A 24,368-nucleotide genomic window follows, 5' to 3' on the forward strand; every position below is an offset into this window, starting at 1 on the left:
ACCATTATAAGGTTTGCTGATGACACCACCCGAGTGGGTTGCATTTCAGGGGGAGACGAGTCAGCGTACAGAGCACAGGTCCACAGGCTGGTGGATTGGAGTAACGGAAGCAACCTGACACTCAACACTAATAAAACCAAAGAACTCTTAATAGACTTCAGGGAGCATGGAGCTGGCCCTTGTCCATTACCGGGGTCTGTGTGAAAAGGGTAAACACTGAAATTCCTGGGAACCCTCCTCTCTGACAGGCTGACGTGGATTTTATTATAACACCACAACTGCTGTGAAAAAGGCACTGCTGTTGTGGTGTTGCCTGAGGATTTTCAGAAAAGAACAATATCTGTCAGAAACAGTTGGTCCTTTTCTAGCACTCCACTATAGAGAGCGTTCTCATGTATTGTTGTGATGTTTTGGTTTACTGGGAGATTAGCAGCTGACAGGAAAACATTAAAGAGAGTCATAAACACAACAAAGAAAATAACCGCTTGTCAACTGCCTTATTTAAAGGAAGTCGCAAATTGTAGACTTCTCTCCAAATCCACAAACATGTCAAAAGACCGTAAGCATCCTAACAACTCACAGTTGGAACTTTTGCCTCACCAGCGTCACAATGTAAACAAACACCATGGGTGGATCTACATCTGACATCCACTGTAATGATACCAAGTACAGGTTATACCGAGTTGATACTACAATGATTACATCGATATTTTTTATGATCACACAATCTTTTTTCCTTTTTAAAAAATGAATATTATGTTTATAAAGTCAGTAAATATGTCCCTGGACACATGAGGACTTTGAATATGACCAATGTATGATCCTGTAACTACTTGGTATCACATCCATACCTAAATGTGTGGTATCATCCAAAACTAATGTCAAGTATCAAAGAAGAGAAGAATAAGTGATTATTACATTTGAACAGAAGTGTAGATAGAACATGTTAAAAGAGAAAATAAGCAGATATTAACAGTAAATGAACAAGTAGATTAATAATCAATTTTTAAAGCTTGTCCCTCATAATGTGTACAAAATAATAGGTGTATAAATGACACAATATGCAGTGACGTGCGGTGAGGTTGATGGCTGGTGAGGCACTGACTTCATCACAGTCAGATTTACAAACATATGAACCCTAAAGAGTATCTTATTCACCATTTGATTGGCAGCAGTTAACGAATTATGTTTAAAAGCTCATACCAGCATTCTTCCCTGCTTGGCACTCAGCATCAAGGCTTGGAATTGGGGGTTAAATCACCAAAAATGATTCCCAGGCGCGGCGCCGCTGTTGCTCACTGCTCCCCTCACCTCCCAGGGGGTGAACCAGGGGATGGGTCAAATGCAGAGGACAAATTTCACCACACCTAGTGTGTGTGTGACAATCATTGGTACTTTAACTTAACTTTAACTTTACACATACAAACTGTAGCACACAAAAAAAGCACATTTAATAAAAAAAACGTTATTATGGTCTTACCTTTACTTAGAAATAAAGTCCATGCGCCGCAACTAAAGCCCTCACTTAAACTTTCCACGTGCTAGATTGAATTTATTTAAAAAAGTGTAACCGAGGGTTTATAAATGTCGCCTATACTGTATGAAACTACAAAATAACAAACACGGAGGCTCCAGTTTACACGAGGACCACTTTATTTACCTTCTTTCAAAAACCTCCGCAACGTGACATCACTTCCGCTCTTAGCGCCTTCAAAATAAGAGCTCAAGGCATATACTGTATAACAGCGCATAACAGGAACTTAACATCACAAATAGGAAAGCCCATAAAAATAGGTTACAAAAGTTATTTAATAAGAAGCCAAAAAGTGCAAAAACAATAATGTTCTTGTTGGAGGAGTTGTGAATTAGGTACACCTGCAGTTTGCAGGTGTATCTAATGTTGTGTCCCTGCAGTCATTCACAACTCCTCCAACACCAACATTATTGTTTTTGCACTTTTTGGCTTCTTATGAAATCATTTTTTAAAATAGATTCAATCTTGCACGTGGAAAGTTTAAGTGTGGGCTTTAGTTGATATAACAATTCTACGGCGGGGGTGCAGGAGGCGAGCCTCAGCCAGTGCGTCTTTTGCAGCCGTTTTATGATCGCTCAGCACAAGAAATACGTTACACACATACAGTTGTTGACAAAATACACTGTACATTATATACCTCAGCTAACTAAACTATGGAAATGTATAATATAGTTCATATAGCAATACAGTCTCACTGCACAGCAGGCCAGCAGTTAGCCGAGTCATTGCGCAATCCATGTTGAGGCACTGAGTGACGTGCCTCAACTGGCTGCTGTTCACCGCACCGCCTCTTCTCAGTATTTGAACGGCAAATGTGAAAATTCAGCGATTTTGAATAAAAATAATCTAAAACTGGTGAAGTTAAATGGAAAATAACTTTATAGTATAATCACTGGATACATATAACAATTAAATTTTTTTTTTTCTTTTTACATTTTTTTTCTTTCCATGATGGCAGGTGAGGCCCCGCCTCACCTGCCTCTAGTGACTGCACGTCACTGGCAATATGTTACTGCATACGTCAGCAGACTAATTAGGAGTCTTTGTTTGTTTACTTACTACTAAAAGACAAGTTGTCTAGTACGTTCAACATTTTATTTAAGGACTAAATGACAATAATAAACATATGTTTAATGTACTGTAAGATTTTTTGTTAAAATAAAGCCAATAATGCAATTTTTTGTGGTCCCCCTTTTTTAGAAAAGTACCCAAAAATATCAAAATACATTTTGGTACCGGTACTAAATATTGGTATCGGGACAACCGTAGTCTGTGCAGGGAAAAACAAATACAATTAAGAACTTGCTTGGACAGTTTTTCTAACAAATGACATGAGCTGATTCAAAAAGACACATAAATGTTGTCTGCTTGGTTGAGTGTGTATGTTACTTTTGTATTTTGCTATATTTACTGGATTACATTTCACAAAAAGCTTCCCCTGTAGAACATACTCAAATACTCCAAACCAAAATGTTGTCTGCTGCATGAAAACATTAGGTTTTTAGAGTTTAAAAGTATTTTTAAAGTGGTGTTTTGGGCAGATTGTAACTGAAGGACGATTTCTGCACCTCCGCTCCACAAAGTGTTGCTAAACATCTACCTTGTTAACATTCATAACACAAACATATTTGTCATATTTATTATTGCTTTTACTGTTAAACATCTATAACAATTACGTTCACATATTATGGGCCGTGTAAAAAAGGCAATATATGGAATTGTACATGAAATAAATGAAATATATTTGGATCCTACCGATTAAGTCTCATTTGGAAGCATTTTCTTGTGTTGGTCTCAGCGGTAATCAACACACACCACCTGCAGGACCTCAACTGTGCTGGGCTAAGTGCTTTTGTTTGCTTGAAAGTGTCATGACTAGGTCCGAGGTGTGTGCTTTTCCAGGATGCAACGGAAAGTTGGCTCGTGCGAGACGGGAATGAAGGTACATGATTTATTATTATCAAAAAAAGGAATAAATGAAAGCGCGCACAGTGGCGGAGAACAAACTATGAAACCAAAAAGACTATAAATATGGAACAAAAACTTACTTGGCTTGGACAAAAGTAGTTGCTTGAGGAATTGACATGAAAAGAAGTATCAGGCATGAACAGAGCATAAATGTGTTGTGTCGTCAGGACGAACAACAGAAAATGATTGAACTTAAATACTATGGATATGATTAGTGAAAGCAGGTGCGTGACTCAAAACGTGAAACAGGTGAAACTAATGGGTAATCATGCAAACAAGACAAGGGAGTGAAAAGCCAGAAACTAAACAAAACATGACTTAAAACAAAACATGATTACACAGACATGACAGAAAGATATTAAACAATTCTGCCAGTAAAACACATTTGCTCCTCAAGGGCCTGACTACTGTGTGGAAAAGCAGTAAATAGCAGGAATACACATGCATGTACTGTATGCAGGCCCTGTGATGAGGTGGCGACTTCTCCAGGGTGTACCCTGCCTTCCGCCCGATTGTAGCTGAAATAGGCTCCAGCGACCCCCCGCTACCCCAAAAGGGACAAGCGGTAGAAAATGGATGGATGGGTACCGTATGCATCCACTGCATACTGCATGAGACCTGATGGACGTAAGCCAACATGTCTTCTTGCTGCTGGACATCTCAGGGGACACTAAATTGCATTACAGCAAGCATATTATATATAACAGTGTTTTTCAACCACTGTGCCGCGGCACACTAGTGTGCCGTGAGATACAGCCTGGTGTGCCGTGGGAGATTATCTAATTACACATATTTGGGTTAAAAACATTTTTTGCAAACCAGTAATTATAGTCTGCAAATGATGTGTTGTTGTTGAGTGTCGGTGCTGAGTAACCGTGTAATACTCTTCCATATCAGTAGGTGGCAGCCGGTAGCTAATTGCTTTGTAAAGGCAGGTAAAAAGGTGTCTTATGCTTAAACCAAAAATAAACAAAAGGTGAGTGCCGCTAAGAAAAGGGATTGAAGCTTAGGGAAGGCTATGCAGAACCAAAGTAAAACTGAACTGGCTACAAAGTAAACAAAAACAGAATGCTGGACGACAGCAAAGACTTACTGTGTGGAGCAAAGACGACGTCCACAATGTGCATCCGAACATGACATGACTATCAACAATGTCCCCACAAAGAAGGATAAAAACAGCTGAAATATTCTTGACTGCTAAAACAAAGTAGATGCGGGAAATATAAGACATGAAACTGCTACCAAAAAAAGAGAAAAAGCCACCAAAATAGGAGTGCAGGACAAGAACTAAAACTACTACACACAGAAAAACAGCAAAAAACTCCAAATAAGTCAGGGTGTGATGTGACAGGTGGTGACAGTACACCTACTTTGAGACAAGAGCTATAATGATGCATGCTTGGTTATGCTTTAAAGTCATATCCAACAATTGCGACGACAACTTTTTACTGTCAACTGAGTTTATGATTTCTGCTGGTGGTGTGCCTCCGCATTTTTTCAACGCAAAAAATGTGCCATGGCTCAAAAAAGGTTGAAAAACACTGCTATATAATACATATGTTATTGTTGGTCAGGGCCTTTATTGCTCCATCAGCACCTGCACTCAATTATGTACGACAATCACAATGTATCGTCGTGTTATGATGTAATGGCAGAAAATCCTTGTGGGCCAAGGGGAAAAAAACAACTCATAGCCATAGCACACATAAACATGTGTGTAAGAGGGAAACATCAAAGAACACAAAGGACATCAAAGACATTAAAAGAGCAGAGCTGATGCAACCAGCCACTTCTACACACAGCCACAAAAGTAAAACAACAAGAAACAAATCAAGCAATAATATACATTGTGCACACATGATTGCACCATGCATAGACAAGCAACCAAACAAAAACATCATTTCAACACCCACACACACTGTGGTGGCCTCTGCGGTGTTCCACACCATGGTCTGCTGGGGCGGGGGGAGCATGGCCAGAGACAGGAGCAGACCCAACAAAGCAACCAAGAAAGCCGACTCCACCCTCGGCCGCCCACCAACTCTGGGCCAGTGTCCAGTCCACATGGATGAGTGAGGATGCGTCTGATACAAGCTCATTTATATGAAATACAACTTACTTTACTATTCATTATTAGTTATTTTTGTTTTTAGAATTGTGTAGAAAGTGAGAACAGGAAGTGAATAAACGCTTTAGCAATTGCTATGAAATGGAAAAGGGGTAGACTTATATACCGTATTTTCCGCACCATAAGGCGCCCTGGGTTATAAGCCGCGCCTTCAATGAACGGCATATTTCAAAACTTTGTCCACCTATAAGCCGCCCCGTGTTATAAGCCGCATCTAACTGCGCTAAAGGAATGTCAAAAAAACAGTCAGATAGGTCAGTCAAACTTTAATAATATATTAAAAACCAGCGTGATGTGGGCGCGCATGGAGTCGTATATCAACATGGACGGAGCTGCGTGAAAAAAGCCACCCGGCCTCTTCGCGTAAACTTCCCTTAACCACTCGCTCATCTTTTCTTCATCCATCCCTTCGAGTTAGCTTTTATGATGACGCCGGCTGGAAAGGTCTCTTTTGGCGAGGTCTTCCTTTTGAATATCACCATGGGTGGAAGTTTCTGGCCATTAGCATGGCAAGCTAGAACCACAGTGAAGGATGACTTCTCATTCCCTGTGGTGCGAATATTCACCGTACGTGCTCCCGTTGTATCCACAGTGCGGTTCACAGGAATATCAAAAGTCAGTGGAACCTCGTCCATGTTGATAATGTTCTCTGGCCGGATCTTTTTTTCAGCTATCTTGTTTTTACAATATGCACGGAAAGTAGCCAGCTTTTCTTGAAAGTCTTTAGGCAGTTGCTGTGAAATAGTAGTCCGTGTGCGGATGGAGAGATTGCGTCTTTTCATGAACCGGAAACCTGTCGCTTAGTAGGAGCCATTTTGTGGTCTTTACAGATGTAAACACACAAAGGAAATGAAACGTAATATCCGCGCGCTTCTTCTTCTTCTACGCGGGCGGGTGGTTGCTTACAGTAGAAGAAGAAGCGCTTCCTGTTCTATGGGGGCGGGTGCTTACCTTGGCGGTTGCTTGCGTAGAAGAAGAAGCACTTCCTCTTCTACGGGGAAAAAAGATGGCGGCTGTTTACCGTAGTTGCGAGACCGAAACTTTATGAAAATGAATCTTAATATTAATCCATATATAAAGCGCACCGGGCTATAAGCCGCACTGTCAGCTTTTGAGTAAATTTGTGGTTTTTAGGTGCGCCTTATAGTGCGGAAAATACGGTAATATATTGGCAAAGCTTTGCAGATATATTTTTGAGACCAGTCCAGCATAGAACATTCTATCGCGCCGCCAAAATGGTCTGTCTTCCCGATCCCAAAAACCCTCTCTCCTCTCCCTAGTCAAAACAAATGCTAGTCAAAACACATTCCAAAGAGATCAAGGTTAACACACACAGTTTACTTGCAGAGAACCAAAAGACCACATTTGGAAGAAAAACACTAGCTGTTTTGTAATATGACAATGAAATAAAAAGAAGTAACATTTAAATTCGGATATAAAAAAATATCTGCCTCCGACAGTATCAATAACAATCTCATTTTTGTGAATAATAGCAGACACCAAGAGAGGAGTGTGTAACACACTGAAGCTTTCTCTTTCACTTTCAATGTTAGTTGCGCAATAATATTTCAAAACAACACACTAGCACTCTAAAAACAAAAATGAAGGGCTATGAATCAGAAAACAATGAAGTTGAAGTGACTTCATTATGTGCCCCCAGGAAGATAATACTGAAAGATGAATGACAAGAAACCAAGCAGATGATTGACATTCCTCACTAATCCAATGGAAGTGATGCATGCTTGAGAATATTAAAAAGATGGAGTGTACAAAACCATCAATCTTTATACATCACAATGTTGCCACTCACTCCCTCAATGAATATTCATTACCTTCAGCTTTCATCCAAATAAGAAAACCTGATATCACTGAGAGTGGACTAAACTGTCTGCATGTTTGTGCACAGGCCCTAACCAATCTGGCGCCCTAGGCAAGATTTTAGGTGGCGCCCCCCCACATCGGCAGTGAACTGTATATACTCACAAGAAACCAAATAGCTTTGTCTTTGACCTTTTTTTTACTTAAAGAAAGCAAATTAACAATCAGAATAGTTAACAAGATAAAAAAAAATATGAATAAATAAATGAATGCAAAAAATAAAAAATGAATATATGAAATACAATATTTTTTACATACATATTGCTTAATTTACATTAATGATGTGCACTTTAACAACTAGGCTTACAACTATACCTAATATATAAAGGGGTGGAAAAGTGACTATTACCTGCAGGGCAAACATTAGCTAACCAGAAGGCAATAACAATGTAAACAAAAAAACAGCTGCTTAAAAGATCTAATACAAATGTCCCTGAGGAATGTAAGGTGGGAGTACTGTAATTACCTAACGTTACATTATTATTTTCCATAACAATTTAGCCCCCTCCACAATATTAACCCGACGTTAAAACAGAACTAGCTATTTATTGATTAGCAATTGCCGAATCATGTGACATTAGCTTAATGCTAAAAAGCCAGGTTACTATCACATTCTGTAACAGACAAATAATTTCATGTAGGCTAACGTTACCTACCTGCTACCTCTGTCTTTTTCTCGTTTCTCCTCCTCTTCTTTTCTCTTTTTTCTTCCTTGTGCACCTGACAGTTTTGGCCGTTTTGACATCTTGTGTTGATTTTTTGATGTGGTGACGTCCAAAAAGAGTCATGATACGGGAAGGGAGGGGGCGCACCGGGCGAAGGGGGGGGGGGTGGGGGGGGGTTTGTAATGTTGTAACAAATAATATTTCTATTATATAGGCTTTACTTTGCATTTTAATTAACGTGGGATTATTTTTTGTATTTAGAAATAATAGTAACAACTTTTTTTTTTTTCTCCAACATTTGTGGCACTGGCGTGGCGCCCCCTGATGGACGGCACCCTTAGCATTTGCCTATACGGCCTATGCCACGGGCCGGCCCTGTTTGTGCATCACGTACAAACTACAAAAGCAGTGAAGTTGTCAGGTTGTGTAAATGGTCAATAAAAAGAGAATACAACAAATCCTTTTCAACTTATATTCAATTGAATAGACTGCAAAGACAAGATATTTCATGTTCACACTGAGAAACTTATTTTTGTTGCAAATAATCATGAACTTAGAATGTAATGGCAGCAACACATTGCAAAAAAGGCATTTTTACCAGTGTGTTACATGGCCTTTCCTTTTAACAACACTCAGTAAAGGTTTGGGAACTGAGGAGACACATTTTTGAAGTGGAATTATTTCCCATCCTTGCTTGATGTACAGGCAGGCCAGTCTAGTACCCGCACTCTTTTACTATGAAGCGACGCTGTTGTAACACCTGGCTTGGCATTGTCTTGCTGAAATAAGCAGGGGCGTCCATGATAACGTTGCTTGGATGGCAACATATGTTGCTCCAAAAGCTGTATGTACCTTTCAGCATTAATGGTGCCTTCAGGATTAATAGTTGCATATTTTGCCATTTTAGTTTAGTTTTGTTATTTTTATCCACTGGACAAGCTAGAATTCCAAGGTGAAATGCAGAAGTGTGGGCCAACAAAGAAACAAAGCAACAATCTCAGCAAACAGCAAACACGTACATGGAATTCCTCCCTGGATGCTGATGTTTGAGCAATGAAACTAAAGAAAAAAGAGCCACAAAGTCACAGTTGAATGATTTGTTGGTGTTGTCATTGAAACATTGTTAGCCTACGATGAGTGCATGCAGTGCATCCTAAAAGTGGTCAGACAAAATCAATAATCACACAAAAATCGAAGTAAGTTCAGTCTTTGTCAACCAGTTCAGATGGTTCAGATCATGGGTGTCAAACTCTGGCCCGCGGGCCATATTTGGCCCGCCGTGTAATTCCATTTGGCCCTTGAGGCGATATCAAAGTAACAATAAGATGGCGGATACAAGCGGCCGAAATGAGTTTCCTCAGAAGGGTGGCTGGCATATCCCTTAGAGATAGGGTGAGAAGTTCAGTCACTCAGAGTAGAGCCGCTGCTCCTTCACTTGGGAAGGAGTCAGCTTAGGTGGTTCGGGCATCTCGTGCGGATGCCTCACCAGCATCTCCCTAGGGAAGTCCTCGTTGCACGTCCCACTGGGAGGAGACCCCGGGGCAGACCAAGGACCAGATGGGGGGATTACATCAAACCACCAAACCCCGCCCACCTCAACCGACGCACGGGGTTTGGGGGTAGCGGGGGTGTATATTGCAGCCTGGAAGAGTTAGGGCTGCATGGGATTCTGGGTACCGTATTTTCCGCACTATAAGGCGCACCTAAAAACCACAAATTTTCTCAAAAGCTGACAGTGCGCCTTATAACCCGGTGCGCTTTATATATGGATAAATATTAAGATTCATTTTCATAAAGTTTCGGTCTCGCAACTTTGGTAAACAGCCGCCATCTTTTTTCCCGGTAGAACAGGAAGCGCTTCTTCTTCTACGCAAGCAACCGCCAAGGTAAGCACCCGCCCCCATAGAACAGGAAGCGCTTCTTCTTCTACTGTAAGCAACCACCCGCCCGCGTAGAAGAAGAAAAAGCGCGCGGATATCACCGTACGTTTCATTTCCTTTGTGTGTTTACATCTGTAAAGACCACAAAATGGCTCCTACTAAGCGACAGGGATCCGGTTCATGAAAAGACGCAATCTCTCCATCCGCACACGGATTACTATTTCACAGCAACTGATATTCCTGTGAACCGCACTGTGGATACAACGGGAGCACGTACGGTGAATATTCGCACCACAGGGAATGAGAAGTCATCCTTCACTGTGGTTCTAGCTTGCCATGCTAATGGCCAGAAACTTCCACCCATGGTGATATTCAAAAGGAAGACCTTGCCAAAAGAGACCTTTCCAGCCGGCGTCATCATAAAAGCTAACTCGAAGGGATGGATGAAGAAAAGATGAGCGAGTGGTTAAGGTAAGTTTAAGTTTACGCGAAGAGGCCGGGTGGCTTTTTTCACGCAGCTCCGTCCATGTTGATATACGACTCCATGCGCGCTCACATCACGCTGGTTTTTAATATATTATTAAAGTTTGACTGACCTATCTGACTGTTTTTTTGACATTCCTTTAGCGCAGTTAGATGCGGCTTATAACACGGGGCGGCTTATAGTTAAAGTTAAAGTTAAAGTACCAATGATTGTCACACACACACTAGGTGTGGCGAAATTATTCTCTGCATTTGACCCATCACCCTTGATCACCCCCTGGGAGGTGAGGGGAGCAGTGGGCAGCAGCGGTGGCCGCGCCCGGGAATCATTTTTTGATGATTTAACCCCCAATTCCAACCCTTGATACTGAGTGCCAAGCAGGGAGGTAATGGGTCCCATTTGTATAGTCTCTGGTATGACTCGGCCGGGGTTTGAACCCACAACCTACCGATCTCAGGGCGGACACTCTAACCACTAGGCCACTGAGTAGGTTATATATATTATAGGTGGACAAAGTTTTGAAATATGCCGTTCATTGAAGGCGCGGCTTATAACCCAGGGCGCCTTATGGTGCAGAAAATACGGTATTTGTTTTGTTGTGTTTATGTTGTGTTACAGTGCGGATGTTCTCCTAAAATGTGTTTGTCATTCTTGTTTGGTGTGGGTTCACAGTGTGGCGCATATTTCTAACAGTGTTAAAGTTATTTATACCAGAACCCTCAGTGTAACCTGTATCACTGTTGATCAAGTATGCATTGCATTCACGTGAGTGTGCGTACAGAAGCCGCACATATCTTGTGACTGGGTCGGCTCGTTGTTGGAATGGATAAAAAGCGGACATGACGACAGCTCGTAGAGGACGATAAACGCAGTGTCTTTAAGGCACGCCCCCAAGACTGTGGTCCGGGCGCACTACGAGATATAATCAAATCAAATCAAATCAAATCAACTTTATTTATAAAGCACATTTAAAATTTACCACAGGGGTAGCCAAAGTGCTGTACAATGAGCAGGTTAAAAGATAAAACGAGTACCAAGCAAACACAACACAACACAAACAGAACACGATAAAAAAATAAAAAAATAAAATAGAATAAATAAAAACATAAAAACAGGTTCACAGCAGGTGTATTATGGGGCGCCATTGCAGGATGGATATCACTCAGTGTTAAAAGCCATGGAATAAAAGTATGTTTTTAAGAGAGATTTAAAAACAGGAAGAGAGGAGGCTTGTCTAACACTCAGAGGTAGGTCGTTCCAGAGCTTGGGAGCAGCAACGGCGAAAGCTCTGTCACCTCTAAGCTTCAGCCTTGTGTCAGGGACCGTCAACAGCAGCTGATCGGCTGATCTTAAGGATCGGGTGGGGCAGTAAGGCTGAAGGAGGTCGGAGAGATAGGTTGGCGCGAGGTTGTTTAGACATTTAAAAACAAATAAAAGGAGTTTAAAATTGATTGGGTAACGCACAGGGAGCCAGTGAAGGGACGCTAAAATAGGGGTGATGTGCTCACGTCTGCGGGTCTGTGTTAGCAGACGAGCAGCAGAGTTCTGCACGAGCTGCAGGCCTGGCTAATGCCTACATACAGGGCATTACAGTAATCAAGACGAGTCGAGATAAAGGCGTGGATTAATTTCTCAAGATCATGTCCTGATAGAAGCGGTTTCACTTTCGCTATTTGGCGTAATTGATAAAAGCTTTTTTGTACGACGCTGCTGATTTGTTTTTCGAATTTAAAATCTGAGTCAAACTTTACCCCCAGGTTTGTGACAGAGTCGCTGAGATACGGGGTCAGAGTGCCGAGGTCAACGTTGGGGGAGGAAGAGCGACTTGGACCGAACAACATAACTTCTGTTTTGTCTTCATTTAGGCTCAGGAAGTTAGCTGAAAGCCAGACTTTGATGTCGTGCAGGCAGTCAATAAGACGTTGAACCGTGTTATTTTGTGCCATGGGAAAATAAATCTGGCAATCATCGGCATAAAAATGAAATGCAATACTGTACTTCCTAAAAATAGAACCAAGGGGGAGAAGGTAAAGCGCAAATAAAATTGGGGCAAGGATTGAGCCCTGGGGGACCCCATGTGGTAAAGGAGCTGTGGACGACATAAAACTGTCTACTTTTACACAAAAACTCCTGTCGGTTAGGTACGACCGGAACCAGTTGAGGGCGGCGCCCTTAATGCCCACACAGTTCTCAAGACGAGTGATTAAGGTGGCGTGGTCGACGGTGTGGAACGCAGCAGACAGATCTAAAAGCACCAGGACAACATATTTACCAGAATCAGTGGACAGAAGGATATCGTTAAAAACTTTTAGAAGCGCTGACTCTGTGCTGTGGAGGGCTTTAAAACCGGACTGGAACAGCTCAGTGATACCATAATCCTCTAAGAAGGGCAACAACTGACTGTAGACAACCTTCTCTAATATTTTGGAAATGTATGGAAGATTAGAGATAGGTCTGAGGTTAGAGAGGAGAGAGGGGTCGAGGCTGGGTTTTTTAAGTAGAGGTCGTACCACTGCATGTTTAAACTCTACTGGAACTATTCCAGAAGAGAGGCTGCTATTGATAATGTTAAGGACACTTGATCCAATAGTAGCAAGTACCTCCTTAAACAGGCGAGGTGGGAGGGCATCTGCAGGAGATAATGACTGATGAACACCTTCGTTGGATAATGAAGGTTGCCTCAGCTCAAAGCCTGAGCCCCGACATGAATGAACTAGCATCCAAGAAAAGATGTCAGGTATCTGGCTTGAGCACATCAGATTAGATCAGTGTGTTGCAAACTGAGCCGTTTAAAGTCCTGAATGGTTGATTTATTCATTGTTATTTTATTTTCTAATTTATTAGCCAGTGGAAAAAGTTCATGTTGATATTTACCTCAGAAGGCTGCAAATAGAAAAGAGGCATTACATTTTTATTTCAATTGTATTTGATATGCCATTGATATTTTTTAATTATTATTATTTGAAACTGTATTTTGCATGTCACTATAAAGTTATATAAGCCTTGCTTGTTCAATATTCAATGCAAAACTTGTTTGGGTCCCTATTAAAAGGTTCATTTGTTCAACCTTGGCCCGCGGCTTTGTTCACTTTTACATTTTGGCCCACTCTGTATTGGAGTTTGACACCCCTGGTTCAGATGGATGGTTGACAAGCCCAGAATAAAGAATAATAAATAATACATTGTGGAGGTAACAATCAAACACGCCAGAGCCTTTTTGCCTCCTCAACAGCTTTCCTGTCCAGATAAGAAAGATGCTCCCGGACAACATGTGTGTGTTTGTACCTGTGTGTGTGTGTGTGTGTGTGTGTGTGTGTGTGTGTGTGTGTGTGTGTGTGTGTGTGTGTGTGTAGAGAACATCAGCGTATGGAGAGCAGACACAATAGGGCAAGCGGAACCAAAAGGTGCGTTCCACAAGGGGGAGTGATTAAGGTGTAGCACAAAGTAAGGTAAGTAAAGTACAAGGGAGAGAACAGAACCCATCTTCACTCACAATTTAAAAAATGCATCACGATATTTAAAAAAACAGTAATAATAATAACGGTACTTTTGAATTTATTTATGTTTGTAATAAATTATAATAGATCATTTTAGTATTAAGAATACATTGATCTAAACCGGACCTGGGCAAATGAAGGCCCGGGGGCCACATGGGGCTTGTTGAGCTTTTCAATCTGGCCCGCCGGACATTCCCAAATAATTGCTTGACATGTTTAAGATGTAAAGTGTAGCTGCCATTATGATGTGCACTCATCTTTTATAATGACCGGAAGTCTTCAACTATACTAAGCATTTCACTGGTTGGAATCGGCATGATATACTCGTTACTATGCTCATCTAATTAGTTACTATGCTCATCTAATTAGTTACTATGCTCATCTAATTAGTTACTATGGTCATCTACGTCACAGCAGCACAGACGAGGCACCAAGCAGTGTGGGCGGGGAGCGTTTCAACAGACGCGGAAGGAGATTTTCACAACAAAGTTGTAAAGCTTAGTGATATATCAGATATATCAGATTGTAGGTGGGTTTATTTTGTACCCTTCGCGTTCATATTTCACTGTTTGTTGCATTTTTGTTGCGTTTCACTTGATTGTAAAATATGTCGATCAAAAGGGGGTGTGACATTCCTATTTTGTCAATATTCAGTGTTTTATCCTTCATAGAAAAATTTAAAATTCCATTACGTTTTTTAAGGCGGTCTGTCATAATGTTTTTAGCATTCAATCAGACATTATTGTGAGGTTTTGTATTAGTGTTCCTAAAAATAGATATATCTGCCCCCAAACACATTTTTTTTTCTAAATAATTGCCCAGGCCTGATTTAAACGATTAATAATAAATAGCATTATTTGTTCCAAATCTATTAGTTTGTACTTTTTGTGTATATTTATGTGTATCTGCTGCCCTCTAGGAAGCGCTACAGGTGCATTAAAACCAAAACAAACAGGCTAAAGAACAGCTTCTTCCCCAGGGCCATAACCATCCTGAACGGACTGCCCCATTGTCCCTCATAACTGCCTTCTCTTCGGTGCAATAACCCATTCCACCAACCACCCTGTTTTTTTTTTGTTTGTTTTTTTCATGTATGTATTCATTTCACACCATATTCATTGCACTTCTACATTTTTTATATTTTTATATATTTGCACATTGTTTTTCTAGCATGCACACATCGCACTGTATGGAATGGCCTCAATCTCGTTACCTTGCGTAATGACAATAAAGCTGATTCTGATTCTGATTCTATTTATGTGTACATTATTGGTTCATTACTAAACTACTGAATGAATAATTCTGATAAATTAAATAATGGTACATTTCAAAGATGTATTTTTTAAATGATCACTTATTCAAATGTGAATAATTTACTTTGAATAAAAAAAAATGAATACAGTTGACTAAGAACATTTAGAAATTGTATTCACATAAATGGGTTATCAAACGAATAAAATACATAATCGCGATTAACAGCAGTTTGTTCATAGTTAATTAAAAACAAAAAGAAGTTTGAAAATAAGTATCAACATAGAACGTGTGAAATGCCTAGCTTATAACAGAAATGTAGTATTATTATTGTTACCTGGTTGATGATGTAGATGGCATAGTCGATCTTCTGCCGTCTCAGGATAGGGTGAAGGTAGTGAAGCCAGTACTTCAGGTGGTTTTCACGATGACGGAACGGAATGATGATGGCCACCTTGAAGCACGGACACACAAATACAGTAGCATAATACACATTTACAATATATACACAATGTGCGGTTTTAGCATATTTCATTGTTCTTTCTTCACATCCTCTAGAACACTTTTTCAGCAGGTGAGCTACTTTTCAGTTACGATAGCCAATCAGAACACAAGTTGTTGACAGTAGCCTATCCAAGTAGCCTGATGTTAACGAGACTGTGATTGGATACTCACTTGTCATTCCAAAGTGAGTATCCAATCACAAGTGTCAATTTAGTAGTAAGCAGGAAGTGTTGCGCCGTAGCCAGACCGAGATAGCAGAGAAGGAGAACAGAACGTCAGATACAGTATACAGGTAAAACCTGTATATTTGCAAGGCCATTTTCAAGAAGGATATTTAAAGAGAAACTACATCTTGTGAGACCACGTCAGCCAACCCCGGAAGCTAGCTCGGCTGTTCTGGCGATGAAATGCTCGCCATTTCCACTCAAATAAGCCAACTACGAGCGGTACCGCTGGCTTATACAGCGTCTAATGGGTCCTACTAATTGTGAGTTCAAATATTTTATTTTTTCACTTTTAACATGTTTTTTTGCCATTTTAATTTTGATAGTACCACATAAGATATGTTTTAATTGCTGATGCATTTTTTATTGATTTTTAAATGCGCCAGAAAATAACCCGTTTTGTGCACTGTTGATGTGTTTCAATTTACAGTAGTGTAAGTGTGTAGTATTTCTCCAGCAATGGTCATGTGGTGACATCAATGATGCTATTTGGAGAGGTCATCATTGAGGTCGCACATCACTGAAGCATTACATTTAATTTACATTAAGCATTAAATTGAGCTACAGCTGTATGAACAATATACGACAAATTATTTCAAATCACAACAAAGCAATTGCAAAGGAGCCGTCTGCCCCTAGACAGAGCGACTCCAAAGCCAAAAAAGGCTGCAACTGTCGCAAGAAATTTGATTGCCCCCTCAACGGGGGGTGCTTACAAACATCAGTCGTTTACCAATCAAAGGTAACACGCAAGGACATTAACACATCTGACACGTATGTAGGATTAACCGAGGGAGAGTTCAAAGCCAGATGGAACAATCACAAGGCTTCTTTCAGGAACCAAAGCCTGCGGAATACTACAGAACTCAGCAAGCACATTTGGAACCTCAAAGACAATAATGTTGAATACTCAATAACATGGCAAATTCTTGCATCCAGCACACCTTACAACAGTGGTAATAAAAGATGCAACCTATGCTTAAAAGAGAAACTGTTTATTATATACCGCCCAGACCTGTCATCCCTCAACAAGCGCAGCGAAATTCTATCAGCATGCCGCCACAGACGGAAACACCTCCTAGGTAACACATGAGCCAATCACCACGCCCCTACGCCTGCCTGTACCTACCCGTTCTGTGCCCTATATAAACCATGGTATGTGAATGCTTCTATTAAAATCTCCTGATGATTGAGGGAACCCCTCATGAAACAGGCCTGTAGAGATGAAGTAGTCTTGTGATTTTTTTCCCACACATACATATATTGCCCTCTACCACGGTATCGAGCACTATTTTTTGGATAATCTAATTAAGACATATATATATATATATATATATATATATATATATATATATATATATATATATATATATATATATATATATATATATATATATATAAATATATATATATAGTATCTGCTGATGTAGTTCTGTTTTAGGTGTAAACAAAAAAAAAAGGTTGATACTAATAGAAAGAGGCTGAGACCAATTTACATCAAAATGCCAAATATCGGCACCGATAATTGGTCGATATCTAGTTTAAAGCAAAAAGTAAAAGGCATGAATACAAGGGGGAACATCAAAGGAGGATATAAAGGAGCACAGAGCTGCTACAACCAGCGGCGCCATTTTTGTATGGGCAATTATTTTGACTCGGGGGCCAAATTTAGAAAAAAAAAATGTGTCTGGGGGCCGGTATATCTATTTTTTAGGAAAACTAATACAAAACCTCACAATAAAGTCTGATTGAATGCTAAAAATGTTATGACAGACCGCCTTAAAAACGGAATGGAATTTAAATTTTTTCTATGAACGATAAAACCCTGAATATTCAGAACATATGAACATCACACCCCCTCTCAATCCACATATTTTACAATCAAGCCACATCCACACTGCTTGGTGCCTCGTCTGACCTGCTGTGACGTAGATTACCATAATAACTAGTAGGGTTGTACGGTAACGGGCAGGCTACAACCAGCGGCGCCAACCAATCTGGCGCCCTAGGCAAGATTTTAGGTGGCGCCCCCCCACATCGGCAGTGAAGTGTATATACTCACAAGAACCCGAATAGCTTTGTCTTTGACCTTTTTTTTTTACTTACAACTATACCTAATATATAAAGGGGTGGAAAAGTGACTATTACCTGCAGGGCAAACATTAGCTAACCAGAAGGCAATAATGTAAACAAAAAACACCTGCTTAAAAGATCTAATACAAATGTCCCTGAGGAATGTAAGGTGGGAGTACTGTAATTACCTAATGTTACATTATTATTTTCCATAACAATTTAGCCCCCTCCACAATATTAACCCGACGTTAAAACAGAACTAGCTATTTATTGATTAGCAATTGCCGAATCATGTAACATTAGCTTAATGCTAAAAAGCCAGGTTACTATCACATTCTGTAACAGACAAATAATTTCATGTAGGCTAACGTTAACTACCTGCTACCTCTGTCTTTTCTTGTTTCTCCTCCTCTTCTTTTCTCTTTTTTCTTCCCTGGCCACCTGACAGTTTTGGCCGTTTTGACATCTTGTGTTGATTTTTTGATGTGGTGACGTCCAAAAAGAGTCATGATACGGGAAGGGAGGGGGCGCACCGTGCGGGGGCGTAATGTTGTAACAAATAATATTTCTATTAAATAGGCTTTACTTTGCATTTTAATTAACGTGAGATTATTTTTTTGTATTTAGAAATAATAGTAACAACTTTTTTTTTTTTCTCCAACATTTGTGGCACTGGCATGGCGCCCCCTGATGGACGGCGCCCTTAGCATTTGCCTATACGGCCTATGCCACGGGCCGGCCCTGATCTTCGGTACCATACCGCCTCTGAAAAGTACCGGTCCGCTGCACCCTAAGATTTTTTGTTAAAATAAAGAAAAATAATGCAATTTTTTCTGGTCCCCTTTATTTAGAAAAGTACCGAAAAGTATCGAAATAATATTGGTATCAGGACAACACTAGTCACTAAAATATCATGCAAAAGCGCAGATTACAACCAAAGAAATACTTTGTATAGTTGAAGACTTACGGTCATTAGAAAACATGAGTGCACATCACATTGGCAACTACACTTTACATCTTAAACATATAAAAACAATTATTTGGGAATGTCCGGCGGGCCAGATTGAAAAGCTTAATGGGCCGCATGTGGCCCCCCGGGGCCTTCATTTGCCCAGGTCTGGTATAGAGCAACAAAAGTAAAACACCTGAAAAAGTAAACATGAGCAATACATAGTACATACTGTGCAAATACATGAGCAATACATAGTACATAGTGTGCAAATACATGAGCAATACATAGTACATAGTGTGCAAATACGACTGCACCATGCATGTACTCCTGTTGTGGTTGATTTCAACATGTGCAATGAATAGTGTGTATAGAAATATGTGTGGAGAAAGCAGCAAACCCACCTTCCATCGAGGCCGGCAGTCAGGGGGCGTGTAGTGGCCCCCCTCCGTCACGTTGGGGTTTTCTCTCTGCACTCGCTCCATGGTCATCTGGGAGCTGAACTCAATCAGCAAGCGTCCCACTGACAGGAAGGAGAGAGGGAAATAAGTCAGACAACAAAGGGGAGGGTGAGACATCCAAGGTGGGACCACTCCATGTTGTGGAGTGTTTGCAGCCTCAAAGTAACATAAATAACATCAACATGTGTGGTAAGTTCCTGGGAACATACGTCTCCGAGGACCTCACATGGACCCCCAAAGAGGCCCAGCAGAAACTTCCACTTCTTTGGACTTTAGTTTAGTTTAGTTTATTAAGGATCCCCATTAGTGCTGCAGTGGAGCTAACTTGAGGAGAAACTGAGGGTAAGTTTTTATGGGGCCACCACTGCATAAATGTCTGGTTTCTATTGGTTTTTGTGGGGCCACCATTGAGTCACTGCATAAATGTCTGGTTTCTATTGGTTTTTATGGGGCCACCATAGAGTCACTGCGTAAATGTCTGGTTTCTATTGGTTTTTATGAGGCCACCATAGAGTCACTGCGTAAATGTCTGGTTTCTATTGGTTTTTATGGGGCCACCATAGAGTCACTGCGTAAATGTCTGGTTTCTATTGGTTTTTATGGGGCCATCATAGAGTTACTGCGTAAATGTCGGGCCACCATAGAGTCACTGCGTAAAGTCTGGTTTCTATTGGTTTTTATGGGGCCACCATAGAGTCACTGCGTAAATGTCGGGCCACCATAGAGTCACTGCGTAAAGTCTGGTTTCTATTGGTTTTTATGGGGCCACCATAGAGTCACTGCGTAAAGTTTGGTTTTTATTGGTTTTTATGGGGCCACCATAGAGTCACTGCGTAAAGTCTGGTTTCTATTGGTTTTTATGGGGCCACCATAGAGTCACTGCGTAAATGTCGGGCCACCATAGAGTCACTGCGTAAAGTCTGGTTTCTATTGGTTTTTATGGGGCCACCATAGAGTCACTGCGTAAATGTCTGGTTTCTATTGTTTTTTATGGGGCCACCATAGAGTCACTGCGTACATGTCTGATTTCTATTGGTTTTTATGTAGCCACCATAGAGTCACTGCGTAAAGTCTGGTTTCTATTGGTTTTTATGGGGCCACCATAGAGTCACTGCATAAATGTCTGGTTTCTATTGTTTTTTATGAGGCCACCATAGAGTCACTGTGTAAATGTCTGGTTTCTATTGTTTTTTATGGGGCCACCATAGAGTCACTGCGTAAATGTCTGGTTTCTATTGGTTTTTATGGGGCCATCATAGAGTTACTGCGTAAATGTCGGGCCACCATAGAGTCACTGCGTAAAGTCTGGTTTCTATTGGTTTTTATGGGGCCACCATAGAGTCACTGCGTAAATGTCGGGCCACCATAGAGTCACTGCGTAAAGTCTGGTTTCTATTGGTTTTTATGGGGCCACCATAGAGTCACTGCGTAAAGTTTGGTTTTTATTGGTTTTTATGGGGCCACCATAGAGTCACTGCGTAAAGTCTGGTTTCTATTGGTTTTTATGGGGCCACCATAGAGTCACTGCGTAAATGTCGGGCCACCATAGAGTCACTGCGTAAAGTCTGGTTTCTATTGGTTTTTATGGGGCCACCATAGAGTCACTGCGTAAATGTCTGGTTTCTATTGTTTTTTATGGGGCCACCATAGAGTCACTGCGTACATGTCTGATTTCTATTGGTTTTTATGTAGCCACCATAGAGTCACTGCGTAAAGTCTGGTTTCTATTGGTTTTTATGGGGCCACCATAGAGTCACTGCATAAATGTCTGGTTTCTATTGTTTTTTATGAGGCCACCATAGAGTCACTGTGTAAATGTCTGGTTTCTATTGTTTTTTATGGGGCCACCATAGAGTCACTGCGTAAATGTCTGATTTCTATTGGTCTTTATGGGGCCACCATAGAGTCACTGCGTAAAGTCTGGTTTCTATTGGTTTTTATGGGGCCACCATAGAGTCACTGCGTAAATGTCGGGCCACCATAGAGTCACTGCGTAAAGTCTGGTTTCTATTGGTTTTTATGGGGCCACCATAGAGTCACTGCGTAAATGTCTGGTTTCTATTGGTTTTTATGGGGCCACCATAGAGTCACTGCGTAAATGTCTGGTTTCTATTGGTTTTTATGGGGCCACCATAGAGTCACTGCGTAAATGTCGGGCCACCATAGAGTCACTGTGTAAATGTCTGGTTTCTATTGGTTTTTATGGGGCCACCATAGAGTCACTGCGTAAATGTCTGATTTCTATTGGTTTTTATGTAGCCACCATAGAGTCACTGCATAAAGTCTGGTTTCTATTGGTTTTTATGGGGCCACCATAGAGTCACTGTGTAAATGTCTGGTTTCTATTGGTTTTTATGGGGACACCATAAAGTCACTGTGTAAATGTCTGATTCCTATTGGTTTTTATGGGGCCACCATAAAGTCACTGTGTAAATGTCTGGTTTCTATTGGTTTTTATGGGGCCACCATAGAGTCACTGCGTAAATGTCTGATTTCTATTGGTTTTTATGTAGCCACCATAGAGTCACTGCATAAAGTCTGGTTTCTATTGGTTTTTATGGGGCCACCATAGAGTCACTGTGTAAATGTCTGGTTTCTATTGGTTTTTATGGGGACACCATAAAGTCACTGTGTAAATGTCTGATTCCTATTGGTTTTTATGGGGCCACCATAAAGTCACTGTGTAAATGTCTGGTTTCTATTGGTTTTTATGGGGCCACCATAGAGTCACTGCGTAAATGTCTGGTTTCCTGCCTGCTCTGCTGCAGACAGCATGGCCCTGCAAAGAGTGACCAGGACAGCGGAGAAGATTATCCGATGCCCTCTGGCCCCCCAGAGGACATTGCTCACTTTCACTGCCTCGGCAGAAGACGGAACATTCTGGAAGACAGCGCTCACCCTGGTCAGCACATGTTCAAACCTGCTGCCGTCAGGGAAGAGATTTCCGTCACACAAGACCAGGACAATCAGAGCTAAAAACTGTTTTTTTCCTAATATATAATATATTATCAATGTGTCAATAATAATTCCATTGATGACAGCAAATAACTGAGAAGTACTGCTCTAAAGTGAGTTGATGATCTTTGACCTCATCGGCTTGATGGCCGCAATGATTAGGAATGTCGGAGGTGTTTGTTTTGACGTTGTGTAACAGAATAAAAAATATGAGCCCCATCAGCAGACGCCGTCCAATTACTCTTCGTCCAGTCTCATAATCAGCAACATAATAATTACTCAAGTCAAAATTTCCCCCAAGACTTTGAGGCTGTTTATTTCTAGCACAGCTGCTGATCAACTCGCTGGTTATTTCTTCCTCTTCTTGCAGGTGGAGCAGCTTTTCATTCTGTACAATCATTGCTGGTGTACTCTCTTATTTGGAGGTAAGACACGTGAAAAGCTGACTTTTCCATACGCGTAGTTGGAGTTGGTCTGCAATTGAAAGCTAAAATTGTCCGTTTGCGTCGCTCTGATTGTCTTCACTGTCATGGCTGGGAAATACATGCTTGATGTTTCATGTCAGGATCCATGCTTGCAGGTATTTAGCTAAATAAACGACGTATTGTGGTGCAACTAAAACATTCTTAGATAAAAGTCTCAATCACCATGGACTCTAGCTGCACACAAAACAGTGAAAATGTGTCAAAACATGTGGAGACACGGAAGAGATTACGCTGAAAATAGTTAGCACTTATAATAACAATATCATTAATACTTGCTCAATATTCAAGTCAGGAAATGTAAATTAAGTATTATTGGTGCTTTTTGGATGGTTATTGTCGGAGGCAGATATTTACATATATCCGAATTTAAGTTGTACTTCTTTTATTTCATAGTCATATTTGAAAACAGCTCGTGTTTTCCATTTCTTCTCTTGCTGCTTTGTCTGCAAGTAAACTGTGTGTGTTAACCTTGAATTCTTTGGAATGTAAGAAGTAGCGATAATAAGCATTTGTTTTGGCTAGAGACAGAGGACTGCCAGGGACTTAAGGGGGGAGAGGGGGTTTCGGGGGACAGACCATTTTGGCGGGGCGATAGAATGTTCTATGCTGGACTGGTCTCAAAAAGTATATTTGCAAAGCTTTGAAAATATACAACAAAATACCTATTCTGTCTCTGGTGGTTTTTCAACTCAGCTTTAAGTGTCGTAAAAAGCTTGGGAGCGACTTGTGACTTGAATTCCCTGGGAGGAACAACTGGTCCAAAACGGTTATTTATTGGATTTTATATTTGGCGGAATAGCACATTTCCCATTGGCTCCACTAGGGTTGCAAAGGTTTCCGGTAAATTTCCGGAAACTGTCCGGAAACTGTCCGGAAATTTACCACGGGAAGTTAAGCTTGGGAACCTTGGAAATATTGACAATTTTTTGATTATTTAAAGTTGGACACCGTCCATGGGAATGACAATAATGATATATTATTGGGTTGTAGGGATGATGTTTGAAAGACTTAAAATGGCTGCCAGTCGTGTATTTCCACCATCAAAATAGTTTCAATACTAAGAAGTATTTGTTTGATGATAGTACTGTATATTTGTGTGAAGCTAATATTTACATATTGTGTATTAAATTTCAGTATGTCAATTGAATCACATAGCTTATACATTTGTCATTATGTGTATTTCAGTAAAAAAAAACCAAACAAAAAAAAACAGTCCAGTGCAAGACAAAAGTAAAGATAGGAAAAGACAAAGCAAGATCAACAACAATAAAGAGCCGAAATGGATTAATCTGCTTTGGAACTTTATTAGACGTCTTGGATTGTTCGTTAGCTGTCTGCCTGTGTGTGTAGTTAGTATGTTCCAATAGCAGCAGAAGTGCACTTTTTGGAGAGCTGTATTATTTTCAGTTTTGTGCCCAAGGGACTGATTTTA

The 24,368-nt window shown here is 40.7% G+C and overlaps 1 protein-coding gene across 2 annotated transcripts in view; it reads right to left on the reverse strand.

Moving 5' to 3' along the window:
• Positions 1-24,368, reverse strand: part of b4galt2 (UDP-Gal:betaGlcNAc beta 1,4- galactosyltransferase, polypeptide 2) — a 177,460-nt gene that overhangs the window by 59,011 nt on the left and 94,081 nt on the right. For both annotated transcript variants that reach the window (XM_061942836.2, XM_061942828.2), the window contains exons 3-4: positions 19,440-19,558; positions 15,623-15,739 (exon numbers count right to left, since the gene is read on the reverse strand). In XM_061942836.2, coding sequence (XP_061798820.1) covers positions 15,623-15,739; positions 19,440-19,558 — 236 coding nt within the window. The remainder of the gene's footprint in view (positions 1-15,622; positions 15,740-19,439; positions 19,559-24,368) is intronic.

Source organism: Nerophis lumbriciformis, linkage group LG03 (assembly GCF_033978685.3).
Source record: "Nerophis lumbriciformis linkage group LG03, RoL_Nlum_v2.1, whole genome shotgun sequence".
NCBI classification, from domain to species: Eukaryota; Metazoa; Chordata; class Actinopteri; order Syngnathiformes; family Syngnathidae; genus Nerophis; species Nerophis lumbriciformis.